Raw genomic sequence first — 19,951 nt, 5'->3', positions numbered from 1 at the left:
TTCTTGTTGATTTCAACATAATTTTAAAAATTTGGGAACGGCGGATTGATATCAAAGTTGTGACATTTTGGCGGGAGAAAGTCCGAGAGCGAAATTACCGAATTTATTTCACGGTGTGAATTATCGAAATTTATTACACTGGTTTCTTTCGATAAAACATTGCTATCTATAAAATAACTTGAGGTATTCCATAAAGAAGAAATGGGTATATTACTGAGTGAATTTTATGATTTGTTTATTTGTTGTTTCAGTTAATTTTAGACCTTACGTGACCTGTGCAGGTCCGGGTGTTACAAGAATAGGCCTGCAGCAGCGCTAAGCTTGTCGTAAAAGGCGACTAAATAGTGCTCAGAACCCTAGCTGGGGGCTAGGGCGCTCTGCTCACAGAGCAACTGGGATGTGTGCCCCAGGTGGTGGAATGGGGTACCCCTGGCGTGTTACATGCTGGAGTTGTCAGGCTATAATACGGAAAACCTGACCGCAAACCATAGTGGTGCACCGTGTTGGGAAAGATGCCACGTTCCTTGCACGTTAAAGAACCCTACTGTGGTATTCTCCGGGAGTAGGAACCATAGGGCTCCGCCACAGGAGGCTAAATTGCCCGACCCTACCCAACTCTCCCTATTTCCAGTGGCAATCAAAATTTGTCGACCCCGTTGTCCTTGTGTCCCATCCCTTTTTCATTTCATCATCTCATGTTCATTTTATCATCCATTTCATGTTCATCGTCTGAATATAGCTGAAATATTGCTGCTCGGACGTTTAACCCCAACAAACAAACAAACAAACAAACAATAGATATTACGTTAAAGGAGGTAGTTAAGGCCTTATAAGACTAATTTAATTCCACCGCAGGCATGCGCCTGTCCACAGTCTGATGTTGGTCATTAATGAGTCTTTGTGTCGTTTGACTTTTTAGTATATTCCGCCGTATCTGTTCCCTTTAGATTTGACGTCTTACCAGATTGAATACCCACCTTCCAGCCACAATAAAGTAACTCCTTAGACACTAGTCAAAGTGGCTGAGTCGTGCTATCTTGTTAGTACGTTCACCAATATACATTTTTTTCTATGGAAATCTTCAAGTAAGTTTTTGGCCCTGCGTTGGTTTTAATTGCACGATTTATTGCTTTGTGATATCAAGTTCAAGATCAAATTTAAAATTTCAAACAAATATTTGATAAAGGACACATGGTTTATGATGATTTCACTATAAATTTCACTATAGATCCGTTCCCTTTTCTATGGTCATAAATAAGCTCAAGGAACTTTTTTCAGTGGGGGCAATTTGCAGTTGGTGTGTTGATTGGTTAACTTACTTTTAACACGTGATCTGTGTTATCAATCGAATGTATACTTAATCTCAGGTTTACACTGGAATTTAGTGGGGACTCCGATCTCCTGTCAAATGTACGCTACTCTTACACCAACATCAAACTATGTATTCGACCTTTTCTCGTTACATGTGCAAAAAATATACAAGTGTATATATCTTAATCAGAACACAAAAAGTTAAGGACTGACTTTGCATATTTTAGAGAACTTATTTATTCTAATAAAAAAATCAATCCTTTATAAATTCCTGTAAATATATTGCACAATACACAATATTTTGTTTGAAAAAATTGAGAAAGTCTTCTTCACTGCACAGATGTAGGAGTGGATTGAAGCGCTCAAGAAGCGCTGGAGCGGTCCCCCCCCCAAAAAAAAGTGTATAAAAGAGGGTGTCCGATCCTAAAATCTATGTCGGGATTTAACTAAATCTACAAAAATACCTCCCACCCCATAAATGGTTATAAATCCTGGTACCACCTTTCCGCCAATGACGCGACCCGGTTCGAAGATGTCCAATAATTCAATGGGTACAAAATTCACGCAAATTTAATTACATGTAGGTCTTTAGGCTTAACATGGTTCAATATCTGAATTAATATTCATAACAAATCTTACAAAATAGTTTTTGGACTAATGCGATTAAGTTTATATGCAAATAGAATTAATACGTTTTGGTATTATTTTTAACAAGTAACTCGTACGTCGTAAACAAGTCGATACAACTTGACATTCATTGTATATCATACATTCGGAAGATCGAAAATATATCTAATTGTGAAAACATACTACTCATCTGTTATAACATAAGTTTTTTTTCATATCTAAGGATGTAGATTCAGAATGTTAAGGAATGTTTCACAATGTATCAAAGTCGTGCTGTAATTCTTGTCATCTTGCTGTTTTTTTCTGCGAAATTCCACCGGAACGAAAGCCATGATTGTAAATATACCTGGATGTGTAAAACTAAATAAAAACGGTTCCACAGTTAAAACAGAACTTGAGTTTACATATCAAATGATTTTAGTTTCATAATGCTGTAGGACGCATCACAATGAATATATTGTGTAAATCGGTCTTTGTTCTGAACCTCCTGCCTTTTATCCGCGGCAATCCAGTCGGATGTTCCTACGAAACTAGCACCCTTTTATATACATGTAGCATGAGGTACTGGAGCCTGCCTTTACAGTTCACCGATTTCACAGTACAACCTCAGAGAATATTATTAAATGATGTCAGTGGTGAACTTCCTGGAACGGCTCCACTTGGACCGACTTTTACAGGATTTAGCGCCATAAACACGGCGACGTTTGATTCTAGATACTCTCCGTCTTTGACAATTATGTGTCTTGCTTCTGGTTTTCTAATCATTACAAAGGATACCTTCGAAGACTTCGGCTTTGTTGAAGAGGTAGCTATCACAGATTGTGACATATTGTCTGTGCCAGTATCCGTATTTCAGCACATCGGTACTCTCAACTCTTTCCAAATTTATGGTGGCTCAATCACAAACATGGTTGCAGATAGTTTCCGGAGTCTAAACGTCATAAAAATCACCAGTGCTCCGCAACCTAAAGGCGAATTCGTCATTAGGGACTCAGTAGTAACTTCCGGTCAGCTTCCATTCGGGGTTCTCTACAATGTAGCAAACGCATCGTCAGTGGTTTTAGACGGTCTGCAGCTAACATCCATCTCAAAAGACACGTTCTATGGTATTCCAAATATTAAAAACATAACTTTAAATCACAATAATTTCACCAGCATCCCATCGTTTTTGTTTTCAGGCCTTCATTCTTTGTCACACGTCAGCATGTGGGGAGTTTCATGGAGTTGTACTTGTGACAACCTTTGGTTCATTCCATTTGCCATTGAGAACAATTTAACACTAACTGGAGATTTCATCTGTTCATTGCCATCAGGATATGCAAGTACGTATACACAAGAAGAGTTGCAACGTATGGTTACATATGTGTTAAGCTTAAAAAAACCGTTTTGCCTCGTGTGTTAGACCGTAATAAAAAAAACCCATATGTGTAGGACTAATAAATCAATTCACGAAAAAAGGTAAAAAAAAATAATAATATGATTAATATGGTAATTACATGCCTTTCGTGAATATGTATGAAAGCAGTATGGTTTTCATTTATTGTTGATTAAAAGATTTGTTTCTAAGTGTTTAAATATATGAAAACATAAATATTGCAATCTGTTCCTGTGTACTATAATCAATTGATAAATTACTACATGTAACATTAAATTCCATATAAAATTTCAATATCATTGATTAAAATACAAGATGACTTTAATTTTAATCTATTAAATATGTCTTACAGGGGCAGGATTTATCTTTTTAAAGCATTCGAGCGTTAAATAAAGTAAAATAATTTATTTCTAAAAATTGTGAAGACAAGCGCTAAGTACTCCAATCCATGGTGAAGAACCCAATAGAATGTTTACGAATTCAAATCTGGTTATTTCTTGTTTTATGTGTATTTCAGACAAAAGGGCAGTATCATTTTATGCTACAAACTGTCTTAAATATGATATTTGTAACGGAGAACTTGGTGAGTTTTTTCTCTATCGTAACCTGGATATTATAATATTAAGTAAAACTGAAAAAAAAACGCGAGATTGTTAACATTAGTATACGGGAGGGGGAGTTAGTAGATGCGTGGAATAGGTTTAGAAGACACTAATGTTTTCTTCTGTAACACTACAAGGTGTACTACATCAAAAGGGCCATATGTGGATCAAAATAATATCCTTTTTTTACTCCAGATGTCATCCCCCCAAGCCAGGGTTTTGAGTCCACCCTCGCTCCCTCAAAACCCATGACATCACTCATTCATATTTAGCGGGTATCGTCCAGCCAATTCCGATTAATTGCTTCTCCGGGTGAGAAGCACCAATGAAAATCGATTCAATATAAAATTCTGTGGAAAGGTGAGCAATAATACGAGGTAATGGACGATCCGGTATAATAACTGAAAGTTGTATGATGTCATGAATAATGCAATGTGAGCAAAAATGATAACTGTAGAATCTGTTTAGAGTCTTTACTGAAAAAAAATGACGTTATGTGTAGCCACTTTGTAAGTTTTATCGAAGAGTTTCTATTACGAGTGATTTGATTGGGTTTTGGATCCGGGTTAAATTTAAGTAACTCACTAGATGGCGCTGGACGATACCCGCTAAATATGAATGAGTGATATCATGGGTATGAGTGAGCGAGGGTGGACTCAAAACCCTGACTTGGGAGGATGTCCAGATCTTGGCCAATTCATTTTTTGACAAAAAAAAAAAGCGAATAAAAAGTAAACCCCGTAGAAATTGCGTGGTGAGCACGAATATATATATACTTCTGCGAGGTAGGGTTTGAGTAGAACAAAAATATTTGTCCTTCGGTGTGGTACATGAACATGTACAATAACAATGCTCGTCGACTACATGTAGTTATAACATACACTTGTTGACTTCGTGTGCATGCTTATGTCACTGTTACAATTATTTACATGATGCTTTGAAATAAAATAATTATAGCAACAAATACCCTATATTTACAGGCATCGTTATTCAAGAGACGTGTTTGAAAGCGATCGATATCGTTTCATATGGACTTTTTGTGCCTATTCTTGTCATGACGGGTATCTCACTTACCATAATAATTTATCTTTGCCGGCGAAAAACTCAGATTCGAAAATATTTCGAGGAAGAAGTTATCGTCGTAGAAGAGTCGAGAGAAAGCAAGTTTGCCAAACTTATGCAACAAAAAATGGACCAAAATGACCACGAATTTGAACCTAAGAGTTACAAGGGAAATTTCTTAAATGCAAAAAGAAAGCTAGCTCTGATGATAGCACTGTCAAAAGGCGGAAGGAAAGTGACCCCTGAAACCGGAAACGAAAATACTGATTCTCAAAACACGGGTAATGATTTAGACGATGTATCATATCCAACAAAGACAAATCCTGTTGAAAATGGCATTGACGAAATGTACAATGATAATATCGACGATTACGTAGGTTTTAACAACGATATCGATAACGACGATGGTTCTATCGACCTTGCAGATTTAAGGAACGACAGACTTAATAGAGCATTGGAGGATAAATTGAAAGCGTTGGAGAATGTTCACCCTGTGTCTGGAATATGGGTTGTTCCACATAGAAGAAAAACCACAGGTCTTAATTTTTGACCGGTCACTTTATCTACTCATTGTATGTACTTCGGGAGTGTGCATTACAAAATAGAGGCCACTTGGACTATAAAAAAGTTATCGATGTTGACGTTCAAATAAACAGGGATTAAAAAACACACAACCCATTTTCTGACAAAGTTTATGACCTTTTACACTATGATAATGTTTATAACGAATGCAATATGTCCTTTTATTTATAAATTTCAAGGGTTTACTTTCAACTGTAAATAAAACAGATATTGTAAACATCTATTGGAAACAACCGCTCAACACTAATACTACATGACTTGTATAATATTGTAATCATAGAAGACGGCCCTGCTGAAAACAGCAATTTTAGGCGTATATTCAAAGAGAACTTATTGGGGTAAGAAATCAAAATTTTATACATACCTCAGAATTGAACTACAAGTATTTAACATACAGGTGAACCGACACTTGAGGTAGACCTAGGGTAAGGGACATAACTGTTGAAATCAGTGATATGTTTTCATCATATTTAATTTCATCAAAGCCTATCAACCTTTCATTTGAAATAGAATGAAATCAAAAATACATACAAAAACAAGGGCTACAAATTTTTATTTTTGTTAATAAGTTGCTTTATAAGTCTTAATGATGAAATGTATAATAATTATTCATTCCATTCTGTCTGCTCCGAAGAAATAGCTTTTGAATAGCTTCTATTGTATTTAAGTGTAATTTACAGAGTTATCTCCCTTAATTTGGAATTCTACAGTACATTATATACAGTATTTATCTTTTAAGAGGACGGGTTTTATGAAAAGCCACACGTTTATCTATGTTAACTATTTACATTTTAAACATAACATCAAAAATAAAAATATGTAGCCGAAGGCTTTCCAACCATGAATCAAATTTTGCATGATTCTTAGCTGAATTGCTATTTAAAAATAAGAATCAATCGGAGTCAAATCAAATTCAAAACTTTGAGGAAGCATATATAGCAAGAGTGATCTTTTTAATTCCGAAAAATATATGAGATGAATCAAATAAAACAAAAACAACGGTGAACCAAAGTACTCACGTACTGAATCAATTTATATCGGTCGTTTGAATTTTACGCCTCAAATAATCGTCAAATTACAAGACAAGGGAAAAAAGGAAAGCACGGGGGTCAAATTCAAACGCATTTTAACTCAAGATTATATAGTTCTAAATAGTTAATATTCAACTGATTTTTTATTTTAAATTCACAATTCAGATTTCGAAAAATGTTACAAAAAAATGAACACCCAATTCATGATACATCGTTGCCATACGTCAGTTTACGTAATATCCAGGTTCGATGTCGGTTAACACGGAATACCTAGATGAATTTATACAAAACTCTCCGAGATAAGTTGCGTAATTTAACTATAAAGTACTAGTTGGCCTTTCCTAGTTTATAAATTTTCAAGTCGAAATTTAATTTATAGACCCCAAGTCGAAGCTGCCTGACAAATTATTCAAACTTAAGCCAAAATCATTGAAATAATTCATGTCCTTAGATACATGTCCCTCTCAACTGGCTACATTCCTCTTTTGATAAGTGCTACAAGTTATCGCAGAGACACCTATGTATCATTTAAAGCACTTAGTTCCAAAGCACCTAGTTCTAGACACGCGTACATGAACATAAACTCCAAAGTCTTAGAATATAGAAAACACTAGCCATGCTCTTTTAATGCTCCTGCACCTGCGCTACTTTATCTTTACACATGGCCAAAATTGCCAAATAGAATGATTATTACAAAAAATAAATATCACCAGACCACAGATTGACACTATTTCAGAGAAATGCATTATCGAAATGCATATGCCATCGTCTAAGCAAGGTTTTTGATTTATCATCCCCCGACTTCCAATGTCATGAAGCGGTAACCGTAATAAAAATGTACGATACATTGAGTGTTACATCGGGATGCTTTCGGGGTATGCTACCATTTCGTAAAAAAATGGCCAAAAATTAAGGACAAATAATAGTATGGAACGCATTTATATAAGTTTCTTGATCGGATCCACAGCACCCTTTTTGGAAATATCTCACCAAGGCCTACGTGAAGTATCAGAAGACAGTTATTCCAATTGGTACTCAGCATCATTTCTATGATCGAAGACTAGGCACAGACTATTTTCTGGGGGTGGGATTTTATGTTGCGTTAGAATTTTTTTTCACACAGACGCGAAGAAGTATACAATGTATATATTTTTTGGCAGAGAAAATCTACATTAAGGTGAATATTATAATGGGGGGATATTTGATCATATTTTTTTCTGTCCATGGCTGAGTAAAAAAATTCCTCAAATTCGAAATAATTTTATTTTTTTTCGAAATAATCCCAGTCCCCCTCCCAACATAAAAATAGTCGTTGCCTTATAGTCGCGCATAATTTTCATTTCTAGCTAAACATCAAACGGTTTATTATGCGTCTGAAGATAAATAGTCAACAGTGAACGACTAGTGATTTATCCGGGAAAGGATTTATATATAACTCCTTGATTCGGATAAATGCATAGAAATAAACAGGGATATTTGTACCGATAGGAGGTTAGAGAACAATTATTTTTAATTGGATCGTTGATAATTATATAATTCTACTTAATCAGTATATTTAGTTCGCAGTAAAATGTGTTTATTGGGTTTGTTTATTGAAGTAAATTACATAAATCAAATTTTATAAATTAATATTTTAAGAATATCTATTAAATGGAACTAACTATCTGCATTTGAACCTAAATGGGGTATGCCAACGGGACTATTTTTTTTGCGGTAGTGTAAGATAATTGCAGATGCTATCAGGCTTTACAAATTTAAAGGCTCTGGTGACTACTATATCAATTCTGATTTTCGATCTGAATTGATAAAAAATCTGAATAAACGAGGAAAGAAAAAACAAACGGGTAAATTCAAATAAGGAAAACCAAAGAGGAAAATCTGTTGGGAAACACATATTCGAGAACGATATGAACTGACAATGAGACATACAAGAAAATACATGATTAAAAAAGACGAGCAGTACGAACCAACAAAACAACAAAAACAACAAAAAACAAAAACAAAAGCAAAAAAAGAAAGACAAAACAAAACAAAAATAAAAACAACAAGAAAAAAAAAAACAAACAAAAAAAAGCGGGATGCTCTAAGGTAAGCAAACTAAAGAAAGCAAATAAAAAAGACGTAAGTTCACTCAATACTCTGCCTAAAATCGAGAGCAATACCCCAAGTCTACAGCATGAATGGAAATTTGGCTAAGCCGTTTACAGCTACAACATGCTAAATCTTCGGAGTTGCAAATTGAACATAGTCTGTGGCATAAGACATCAACTCTAGTAACAAAACAACAAGAACTATGATGAAAAGTAAAAAAACTGTGATCGTGTGTGTGGTGAATAAAATGCTATTTTCAAAACTAAAAAAATCATAGTCATTTCATTTTATCCGTTTTTTTTTTTTTAATTTTCAATATTCTTTAATTCCAATTGAGGTATTTGACTCATAGACCCTGAATAATTAAGGACGAATATACATTTTAATCCATAAGTTGGTCGATAATTATGGTTTTATTAATCGAGAAGTAAAGCAGCAGATGACCCAGTTTAACTAAAAAGTTCAAGCTGCGGTTTAAATGAGACTTTCCGTAAACACAACTTCAAAATGGCGACAATCTTGCAAGTTGATATTGGTGTTTAGGTTGGTAATCTTGCGGAATCAAACGTCAATTACAAACAATGTGGTTTACGGTCTAATTCATACCGGACAAGGTATGAATTTCCAGTTTTTGGTGGTTCTTTTGATCCTACCACATGTTAATTTGAATCCGACCGGATGTACATATGATGCAAGTACCATATTGTACACATGTTCCGCTCGACTATGGGCACTGCCGCTGACCTTCACCGACTTCCCCGTACAACCTCAACGTCTGCTTCTAAAAGATGTCAGCGGAGAACTTCCTGCAACTGCGCCGTCGGGGCCTACTTTCAGTGGTTTCAATGCGATTAATACGGCTTCTTTTGATGCAAGATACTCGCCATCTTTAACTATCATGTGCTACGTTAATGGCATTCTCATAATTACGAAAGATGCCTTTTCAGATCTTGGATGGGTGGAAGAAATGTCTATTATAGATTGTGACATAGCATCATTGCCAACTGCAGTTTTTGAACACATTGGCAATGTCAATTCTTTTACCATTGAAGGCGGATCTATTTCTAATATGGTGGCAGAGAGTTTCAAAGGACTAAATGTGCAGAAAATTGCAAGTGCCCCAACTCCAAAGGGAGAATTTATTATAAGAAATAGTAAAATGACTTCCGGTCAGTTGGCGTCCGGTGCTTTATTCATGACTAACAATGCTTCCACCGTTGTATTAGATAACCTTTCCCTGACTTCAATAAGTAAAACAGTTTTTTCTGGTGTTCCAAACTTACAAACAATCTCACTGAGCTCAAATAGTGTGAGTAGTTTAGGAAACAATTTGTTTTCTGCTCTTTCTAAACTCAGTAATGTCAATGTCTGGAGCACCAATTGGCACTGTAGCTGTGAGAATCTCTGGTTTATATCTTACACGAAGAAAAACAACATAACTCTGGATGGTGATATTATTTGTGCATCTCCAAGTAGCTATGAAGGTAAGACAAGTAATATCAGTTTCGTATAACTCATTTCATCCAATAAAATAATTTCTACTCAACTGTCATATTTTTCATGGATCAAATATTGAAAAAAACATACCCAAATGTGTTCCGACGAAAGATCGAACACAAAGTCAATATTCTCTTTCACTACTGGGCCAAATAATGACTGATATGACCATCAACAGTCGTTTTTTTGACTGATACAGACACAAAATGTCTCAATCAACACTTTTCGGTCCATGAAAAATACATTTTGTCCACCACAATGGTAAAAAGTGTTGAATTAGTCATTTTGGTTGATTTAGAAATAAAATGACTACGATACCACTTTTTGCGTTGAGGTAGACAAAATGTGTCAACCTCAACACAACAAAACGTTGTATTAGACATTTTGTGTCCTACTCAACACTACATTTGCTTTGATGTTTTAAATGGTCATTTTAAGTGTTGATATAGTCAGAATATGATTAAGTAAAACAAAATGAGCGTTTAAGTAGACAAAATTTGTTTGCTTCAGTTATATTTTGACTGTGCATAGACATTACAGTCATTATTTTAGCCAGTAGTGTTTTCTAATTATATAAATTTATAATGATTTTGACTGTTTGAAAGAAGTCCATTTACTAGTAGTTTGCTTTCAAAATTGTGCTCGTGATGATTTGCACATCCGGTAGCAAATAGATAGGAATCTTAAACCTTCATCTTTGGCTTTATCTAACATTAAACTCCCCGCCTACTTAAGTGCAAAAAAAACAATAAACCCTTTTCACTTATTAATATATCATGTTTGATTTTTCAGGCAAGCGTGCAGCATCGTTTTACCAGGCAGAATGTGAGAATTACAGTCCCTGTGATGGAAAACTGGGTAAGATAATGTCATCTAATGATGTTCAAAAGCGGATCGAAGGGAAGCGTCTAAGGAGTAGATAATTTTGTTAATTTGTAAGACAGTAATTGTACACAGCCTGTGGCTTTTCTTGACTGCTTCAGTATGTTATTTGACATTTTATGAGCAACTCGCTGGGAGTTCATAGAAAAGCACAGGACGCTTACCCTACCGGTGCACCTGGTCAATGCTTCCATTTTTAGTGGAGTCCGGTCAGCTCATTTACTTTTTTGTGCGTATTATTTTGGTTACTTCGTGTTCTTTGTTGTATGTGTCTATTTTTCCCTGTTTTTTACTCTAATCAACTAAGCAAGACTGACACATTGAGGAAGTGGCAAGCACACTGGTCTGGCACTGTGCACTGCGGGTTGTTGTCCTGAATGTATACAACTTAAGGCCTTGGTTACAAGCAAAGGTTACGCGATGCACGTGCCGTTGCGGTAATAAAAATGTAACCGACCCTCAATCTATCGAAGATACAACCCGAAAACTCATGTTTATAATTTTTTTTCTTTCAGCTGTATGGTCCAGTATTTTTGTTTAAAATTTGATCTTAAACCTACTGTACAAATTACCTTGTTGCTTGGTGCTTCAATATTTTTTTCTTTCTAGGTATTGTGATTGGCGATAAATGCGTTAAAGGGTTAGATTTATTCCAACTTATCATCTCCTTCTTCTCAACCGTCTTTTCATTCACGGCTTTCGGTACTATAATTATCATCATGTGCAAGGAGAAAAAAGAGGAAAACAAGATACAGGCCGTCATGAAAATCAGAACGGTAATGGCGGACAAGATCGTTTTAAAACTGAACCAAGAGATTGAGCGAATGAAGACCTACATCGAGGACCTTAAGGATAACTATTCGGATGATTTGTGGAAGTCGAGAGTTTTCAAAAAGGAAGAGTTTAACGAAGATATTGAATTGAAGCCTTGTGAATCGGACGACAGCGACGAATATGATCCAAACTGGGAACATGAAGATAAAATAGAAAATATAAAATCAGGAATGTTAGATGAAATAATGAAAGATAATGTGAGTTGCAATACAGATGAAACATCGGTAGATGATGAGGACGATGACGATGAATATATCACAGAAACGTGTATAGACATCAACAAGGAATATGATATTAGGAATATAAAACTCCCTGATGATTTAGAGGAAGAGATCGATGACGACGATCGTACAGACGATGAAGCGGCTAACGATGAATACGATTCCGACTCTTTATCGGACTTCTCCGAAACAGATTACAATAATACGTGCTATGTTTAAGTTCTTGTCAAATAAATTCGGAAATTATTGGATTGCTGTTTTTATTATTGCAATAACTTCGACAAGACTGTAACATAGTCCTGAAATAAATTTTGGCTATGTTAATAATTGTAAACAGAAAATTTGGAAAAATATATAAAAGATATTTGGCATTTTCTTCTATATCACAAAAAATATAGAAAGAAATCATAAAATCGTTTCCGTCTAAACATGTGAAAATTTATCGGTATTAACAGAATTTATATTGTTTTGTTTAATTTGTTTGATATTAATGAACACCCTGGATTCGTTTTAATACTCCTCGGTCTTAGAAACAGGCAAAATGTGTGAAAGGTGTTGCACATGAAGAAAGCAACCCGAACATTTTAATGTATTATCCAAGTATAAAACCTAATAACCTTCAGAAATACGCATGAAAGTTTGACTTTTCAAGATATTAATAGGTCAAATTTAGTTGAAATGCACACATTAGACTAGTACATTTTCTTTGAACTTTTTAGGCCCGAACCAAAATTAACATCTTATATCGAATGAGGTTTTAGGAAAAGTTTTAAGATAAGTAGCTCGGATTTGGAATAAAATAAGTAATATTTACAATTCGTAGTGTAAAATCCACTGACAGTTTTTTTCTCAAGATCTAGAAACAAACTTAAAGTCAGGGATAGAAATTCGAATGAAAAGGCCGGGATATGAAACTTTAATCCTAGCCACCTTATAAATAAAGACAAATTTGTAATCCCTGAAAGATCGGCACCTGGTAATAAACCGATTCCAAGTTACATGGAAGGTCATATGATATTTTTCTTTAAGCAATAATACGGACGCAATGCATGAATGCAATCTTTTACATAAATGGAACAACCAATACAAATTCCAACCCCGGATCCCACCTAGTTGCAAAATTTGCCAATTTTGGTGAAAATGAGCCAACTTCTCTCTATATTTTAGCGATCCTAGGGTCGCTTATAATATTGACCAGGAAGCCAGATTAAATATTACCTTACACAATAGATCGGCAAAAAAAATAACCGAATCGTCAGCAATGGGATAATTCAATAACATTAAAATCAAAAACATGCATGGCTTAAACATGAACACAGGAAAGGAAAACGATCTACATATACACATAGCAAACGTATATTACACATACGCCACACAAAAAAAATAAAACATTAGCAATATGTTCTTCCATAAAAAAACGGAAGTGACATCGGGTAAGCGTTTCCTGCATCGCAAGCGACACCCGTCATATTGCAAGGGAGTATAATCCGGTAATAATCTAGCAACAGTAATGCAGCTCCCCGACACGAGGCACAAATGAGTTCCTGTCAAAAACGATTAAGACTAGGGCCAAATAATTAAATTAAACAAAGTATCATGACGTTAACATAGTAAATAATTTGGATATTGTGGAAAATGATCAAAAAATGACAAAATCAAATTTACAGGATAAAAATCACCATAAAACATACTACATCAGTCAACTGTATAATTGAAAAAAAACGCCTGGATTTAATCTTGAGCTTGATATGACAGCAATAAAATCATGCGATAAAAATTAACATTGTGCCAAAATTGTGAAAATTTCAAAGAAAATGAAATGTATAATCTGTGAATTTTTTTTAATTAATATATTAATTTTATTAATTATCAATTATTAGTTATTAATTTTATTAATTACAAAGGGAGATAAATCAATTCATGTCTATCACTGTTTAATTTATCCATTTCCGGTTCAGAGTTCATAAACACCACCATTTTTTTTTGGGGGGAGGGTTGAAAATCTTCATTCTGCTTTTATATTTTTCGCTATACATAATCCCATTCTTTATGCTTTCTATCACTTCCCAATTTATTCTCTCAGCAGCTGTGTGGGTGAGATCAACGCCTCACACGACAGTACGACGCTACCAAACAATAAACGACTTGTTTGAAATAAACAAAAAGTGACGAAGATTTTTGAACTAATAATGCTAAGACATATATGCGGATTCTAGGGAGACGAGTATCTTTAATGGTGGATATCGTGTTGCTCTTGCTCTAAAAGTTTGCTTGATGAATTTAAAGGGGAAGAAATTTGAGTTCACCTTAGCCCCCTCTTTTGACCAGTAGGAACCTTTCTAGATCCGCCACTGAAAAGATTTTGTTTGAAAGCAACTATTTGATATTATCAGTGCTAGGACCAAATTTTAGGAATATGACAGGACCAGAATGCTGTTTAAAACGCACGTGTATGACTAAACCTATGAAAAACCTTTCACGCCACCTTTTTCCACAAAAAAAGGAAAAAGTTGCATTCTAAGTGTTTGCCACTTGAAAGAGAACTTTAAAAGTAATTATGGCTGGAATGTTCTGTTGTATAGAGCTAGCGTATTAATACAGGCATGAATCGTTGAGATATGAAATAAGCTCATTATACATAGTTAGAAACTTAATCTACGGTTAACTTGAGAAGATTATTTAAGATTATTGAATATACGTAATCTACGATTGTGTCCTACATTTGAACATCTAACCTTAAAACAAAAGATGGCGGAACCACTGGCATAACAGAAATACGGAAACCAAAACAATGACACAATAGAGTAAACATGGAACTTCAATGGCTGCTGATACTGACATTTTTATGTGACGTGAGCGGTAACCCAACAGGCTGCACCTATGATACGACAACAATACTGTACACATGCGACAGCCGAGGATGGGCACTGCCACTGGCATTTTCACAATTTTCGGTACAGCCACAGCGAATTTTCATCAAGGATTTTTCAGGGGAGCTAACCAATTTGGCGCCAAATGGTCCGGTGTTCTCCGGATTTAGTGCGATGAATACAGCTAATTTTGACAAACGATACCCGGCCTCACTCCGGATACTCTGTGTTTCTGGAGGTTCCGTAGTAATGGTTAAAGATGCTTTCACCGACTTCGGGTGGGTTGAAGAACTTACCATTCAACACTGTAATATTTTATCACTTCCTGCAGAGGTATTCTCTCACTTTGGAGAACTTAACTCGTTTATTTTCGATGGGGGATCAATTGATAATATGGTACCGGATACGTTTTTTGGCTTAGACGTAAAAAAGCTGACCTCTGCCACCAGCCCCGAACCCAAAGGAGAATTTATTTTACGAAATGTAAACCTAGTTGACGATACACTGGAATTCGGCGGTCTCTTCACACAAGCAAATGTAGCCACCCTGGTTCTGGACAATCTACACATGACATCGGTACGACAGGACACGTTTAGTAAAAATACTAAACTGACCAATCTTTCCCTTAGTTACAACGAGTTTAATAGCATACCGTCAGGCTTATTTTCTGGGGCTACTTCGCTTGAGTATGTGCGTCTTGACGGGATGTCTTGGGCGTGTTCTTGTAGCGAACTGTGGTTCATTACCTATGCACAAGATAACAACATAACCCTGGATGGTGACATTGTGTGTACATCGCCAGCAGCATACGTCAGTAAGTACACATAAACTGTCCATATTCATTTTGAATGTTTGAAATATGTCCATGAAATGTTTTTTTCTTGAACTCTAAACTGCTTAAATTAATACGGTATATTGCTGTCAAACAAGACTCTCGTTTTGTTGGAAGCCTTTGCTTATGGATAAATTAAGAAGAGCAAAGAAAAGCCTCGGACCATATCTTTCAAACTCTCACTATCTTTTTTTATTTTTAAGAATTGGCAATAATACAAATTTTGACTTTTGAAAAATAACATAAATTTTCCATGTGTTTATTGTTTATTGCGCGAAGTGCTTGGGCAATTACATGGGTCTGAAGCACTTGGGCAATTACATGGGTCTGAAGCACTTGGGCAATTACATGGGTCTGAAAGGGTAATTGATATGGCTTCTTTAAAGTTATATCAATCTTGTTTGGGATAACAAAATGTTTTCATATATACATTGAAACTTAAGTGTCATGTTCGTTTAAGCAGTAGAATGTTTCAAATACTGCAGAACAATTGCATTTTGGTCATGTTTTAGTGCTAATTTTTGCTAATTGTAACAATGTCTAATGACTTTAATAATAGCTGAGTTTATACTGTTACCCGTTTTTTGGGTGCATAAAACAAGCAGATGTCAACAACCCGCTAATTGTTGTTTACTTTATTTTTTTTGTTCAGATTATAGAGCTGCGGCCTACTATAGCGGTGTATGTACATCAACTGATCCATGCGCAGGAACATTAGGTAAAAGTAACGTCAATATCAAGGAAACGCCCATAAAATTTGCAGCGTTGCTTTAAAAATATTATTTTTTTCTTACTATAAAAACATCATATCAAAGAGTTTAATTAACTACACCTTTTAATTGAGTACTCGTTAAAAATACACCGTTAAGGCCAGAAAGTGTAAATGTTTTTAGCATTTCCTGAAAAAAAAATGCAATAAATAGGAATGTCTGTTTAGACCTATGCAATTAAGAGGAATTTTTAACATGGGAGAGATGTGTAATGATTTGGTTCTTGAAAATACTATGCAATTAACAGAAATGTGTAATAATCAGGCATGCGATTATATGGAATCCTCTGTACATAAATGACCTTACTGGGGTAATGTGAAGTTTTGCAATGGTAGATTTCATTTAGATACATATAGATATGCAAATCTGTCTAGTAAAATGTCTATCGCAACATTTTCCGCTAAAATTCGGACATCGTTCAGGTCCGTGAACGCCACCTGTCGGATATAGTAGACACTATGCCATGAACTTCATTTAATGATGTCTTCAATAATAAACATAAAAAGTAACACATGCTTTGATATAGAATACAAACAACATATTTTGGTAACCCGGATATGCAGATTTAAATTTTCGTAGACAAAAGTTATACTCTTTTTATGAGTATGGAAAATAAATAATCTTGTCAAGATTATGATGAAAATAAATAATCTTACTTGCCATGCCCCTTTAAGAATTTAATGGTCGTCCCTTATAAATATTTAGATATTTTAACAATATTTATCGTAACCTTTAACGTAAATGGGAGAACTTCACCACGTTCTCTAAAGTTTAAATGGGATGAAACAAATTCATAAAAATAGATGTCTGTGTGCGGGAACTCTTAAATTCCAGTTTAACGATGTTTATTCCCGAAAACTGATGAAAAAACTATATTTTACTCTTGCTCCATGTAAGGAATATCTTGACTTGATTTTCAATTACAGTTTATATTTATGTTAATAACTGGAGTCCAGAAGGGCAACTAACCCGCAGAACTGCAGTGTAAAATGTTTTTTACATGTCAGTTGCAGTCTGACATGTGAAGCTGTCCTCATTGTACCTCGAAAATTCTTAGGTTGCTTTTGGCTGATTTCGTATTGTTGTCTTGACATATGCCCAATTTCCATTCTTATTCTGTGAAAGTGTAATCAAGAGAACCAAGATTCTAGTGGAAATCAAAAGAATGTAATCCAGGGACAAAGGCCAGACATGGAAAACAGACAAACACAACAAAGAACAAATAGCAACTAAAATAATACATACAAAGAAGTAACAAAAGTAAATGAGCATATCGGATTCCATTCAACACTAGGAACATGAACCAGGTGCACCGGTAGGGTAAGCGTCCTCTGCTTTTCTAGAAACACCCGCCGAGTTGCTCATAAAAATTCAAGTCCGGGGTAGACGAAAGAGGAAACGAAAACTATGACACGTGACACGTTGAACAAATCAGTTTTCATGGCGCAGATGGATCAATGATGACGACCATAAAACTTCTATAGTGATGACTTCAATCTTGTAGCAACATAACCCTGTTCCAGAATTAAGCTATTTGTTAGAATTCTAGCGCGATACAAAAAAGTCTGCGTAATTTCAGCAAGCTCTGGCATAACGTATGAGTTGTGATATGAACACTCCATACGCAGGTGCCGAAGGGATGTTGCCACAGATGAAAGAAAAGTTGACGATTCTGAATGAAAAGTCATCACGTTTGTCGTAAAGTTTGGTCAATAGTGTTTCTTTACCATCGATCTGTAAGTGTAGGTCAAGATATGAGGCCGAGTTCACAATGTCTGTAGTATCCTTTATCTCAAGTTCTTTAGCGTAGATGCGATGTATCAAATCCCCGAAATTAGGATTGTTTAAAGATAATACGTCATCTATATAGCGGAAACTGAGATTAAAGGATCTAGCTAAACGATGTTCTTTCTTTCGGATCAGATCAGCTATAAAGTCAGCCTCAAAACAGTGAAGGAATAGGTCAGCAAGTAGAGGAGCACAAGTTGTTCCATTGGAATGACGACCGTTTGTTGAAAAACACGTCCATCACACTTGACAAAAATGGAAGGAAAACATCAGTTTTAGTTCGTCATAGTTAACTCTTGTCATAACATTATTATTAACACACAGTGTTACATGCATACTTATATGAACATAGCGTCAGCGACATCCCATATATGTAGAATGTAAGACCAGAACTATAAGTGGCTAAAAAGTGTCGACACGGAAGTTGACGCTTGCGCAAGACTTCAGTGCAGAGGCACTGTTTTGTCTTTTAATACGTCGATGGATACGATTTTATATTTATTTATTTAATATTATTGACTGTGTAGAAATGTATTAAGCTTTCCCAAATGAAAGTCTCACATATTTTTCTCACCGAATGAGACTTCATGGCGGTGCACCGTAAACAAAGAATGAGCTCCGTCCGTCATAGGCATAGGCTAAACTCCTATTAAAATAAAACAATAAGCATATTTCTTGTATTGTAGGTATTGAAAGTGGACATTCGTGTATCGCCGTACTTGATATCATTATCTACCTCTTCACCCTGCTGAGTATGATATTTACAATTATCGCCTTCGTTCTGGTCATGCGCATGTTTCTTCGGATTAGAGAGATCCGAAATAAAAGACGAGGGGCGATATTGCGCCGGATGTTTGGTGTTGATATTAAAAGACCAGCGAATGTCAGGGTACCAGTTAAACCCAGGGATCCTGCATTTGACTGATACAGTAGTATCCGCCTTTCTAGTGCCAATCTACTTTCAATTTGAGCACGTGGGAGGGATAACATTTTTGTCCAAAAGAACATAAAATTAAACTTTCGTCGATGTGTTACTAAATTCATGTAGTAAAAAGTAATTTTGAAGAAGCGGCTTTTCAGTCTTTTTCGATGCATAAACAATAAATATTTTTTTCGGCCAAATTCGACACATCTAATTGCAAGAATATGACATGTTGGAATACGCATGCCCGACAATGATACAATGAAAGTGATGAAAAAAAATAATCTTTATGATGGTACTTGTTGAACGAAAATGAAACTTCTGCACTTAAGCATATTTTGTCTTTCTGAATGCTATTGCTTTGAATGTTGAAACAGTACTTGCCCTGATAAGCGTTCAGTGGTCCCATATAATTTCAAGAAGATCTATTATGAAAAGCAAACTCGTAAATAGAGTTTGGATCAGCAGTGTTAGGTTCCATTTATATCGGACTTCATACCACAAATCTCTTTGCTTGAATTTCCCAATTATGTACGTTTGACTTGACATGACGAAAATATTACGCAAGTAATGAGGCAAAAAGAGACATTTTCAAGAGGGTTTTGAGGGAAATGCTACATGGGCGCTCGTTATGAACAAGTTTGAAGTTAATGT

General features: G+C 35.4%; 3 protein-coding genes across 3 annotated transcripts; all 3 read left to right on the top strand.

Moving 5' to 3' along the window:
- Positions 1–2,386: 2,386 nt before the first annotated feature.
- LOC148601573 (uncharacterized) lies at positions 2,387–5,527 on the top strand. Its single transcript, XM_088554412.1, has 3 exons — positions 2,387–3,260; positions 3,831–3,896; positions 4,896–5,527. Exons 1-3 carry the CDS (start codon positions 2,387–2,389, stop codon positions 5,525–5,527), a joined length of 1,572 nt encoding a protein of 523 aa, XP_088410538.1.
- A 3,770-nt stretch (positions 5,528–9,297) lies between these two features.
- On the top strand, positions 9,298–12,334 carry LOC148601572 (uncharacterized). The gene is made up of 3 exons (XM_088554411.1): positions 9,298–10,165; positions 10,971–11,036; positions 11,670–12,334. The coding sequence occupies exons 1-3, from the start codon at positions 9,298–9,300 to the stop codon at positions 12,332–12,334; spliced, it is 1,599 nt and encodes a 532-aa protein (XP_088410537.1).
- A 2,470-nt stretch (positions 12,335–14,804) lies between these two features.
- On the top strand, positions 14,805–19,879 carry LOC148601571 (uncharacterized). The gene is made up of 3 exons (XM_088556476.1): positions 14,805–15,799; positions 16,470–16,535; positions 19,062–19,879. The coding sequence occupies exons 1-3, from the start codon at positions 14,926–14,928 to the stop codon at positions 19,298–19,300; spliced, it is 1,179 nt and encodes a 392-aa protein (XP_088412602.1). The 5' UTR covers positions 14,805–14,925; the 3' UTR covers positions 19,301–19,879.
- The last annotated feature ends 72 nt before the right edge of the window (positions 19,880–19,951 follow it).

This window comes from Perna viridis, chromosome 12 (genome assembly GCF_037379345.1).
Source record: "Perna viridis isolate PV_CMFRI_1.1 ecotype Kerala chromosome 12, ASM3737934v1, whole genome shotgun sequence".
NCBI classification, from domain to species: Eukaryota; Metazoa; Mollusca; class Bivalvia; order Mytilida; family Mytilidae; genus Perna; species Perna viridis.
The sequence above is the reverse complement of the archived record's forward strand: the minus strand, read 5'-3'. Positions and strand labels throughout refer to the sequence as shown.

Coding starts and splice junctions, on each gene's coding strand:
- LOC148601573 (XM_088554412.1), top strand. CDS start 2,387: ATGAATATATTGTGTAAATCGGTCTTTGTTCTGAACCTCCTGCCTTTT. Junction 3,261..3,830: donor ATTGCCATCAGGATATGCAA/GTACGTATACAC, acceptor TGTGTATTTCAG/ACAAAAGGGCAGTATCATTT. Junction 3,897..4,895: donor TATTTGTAACGGAGAACTTG/GTGAGTTTTTTC, acceptor CTATATTTACAG/GCATCGTTATTCAAGAGACG.
- LOC148601572 (XM_088554411.1), top strand. CDS start 9,298: ATGAATTTCCAGTTTTTGGTGGTTCTTTTGATCCTACCACATGTTAAT. Junction 10,166..10,970: donor ATCTCCAAGTAGCTATGAAG/GTAAGACAAGTA, acceptor TTGATTTTTCAG/GCAAGCGTGCAGCATCGTTT. Junction 11,037..11,669: donor TCCCTGTGATGGAAAACTGG/GTAAGATAATGT, acceptor TTTTCTTTCTAG/GTATTGTGATTGGCGATAAA.
- LOC148601571 (XM_088556476.1), top strand. CDS start 14,926: ATGGAACTTCAATGGCTGCTGATACTGACATTTTTATGTGACGTGAGC. Junction 15,800..16,469: donor ATCGCCAGCAGCATACGTCA/GTAAGTACACAT, acceptor TTTTTTGTTCAG/ATTATAGAGCTGCGGCCTAC. Junction 16,536..19,061: donor TCCATGCGCAGGAACATTAG/GTAAAAGTAACG, acceptor CTTGTATTGTAG/GTATTGAAAGTGGACATTCG.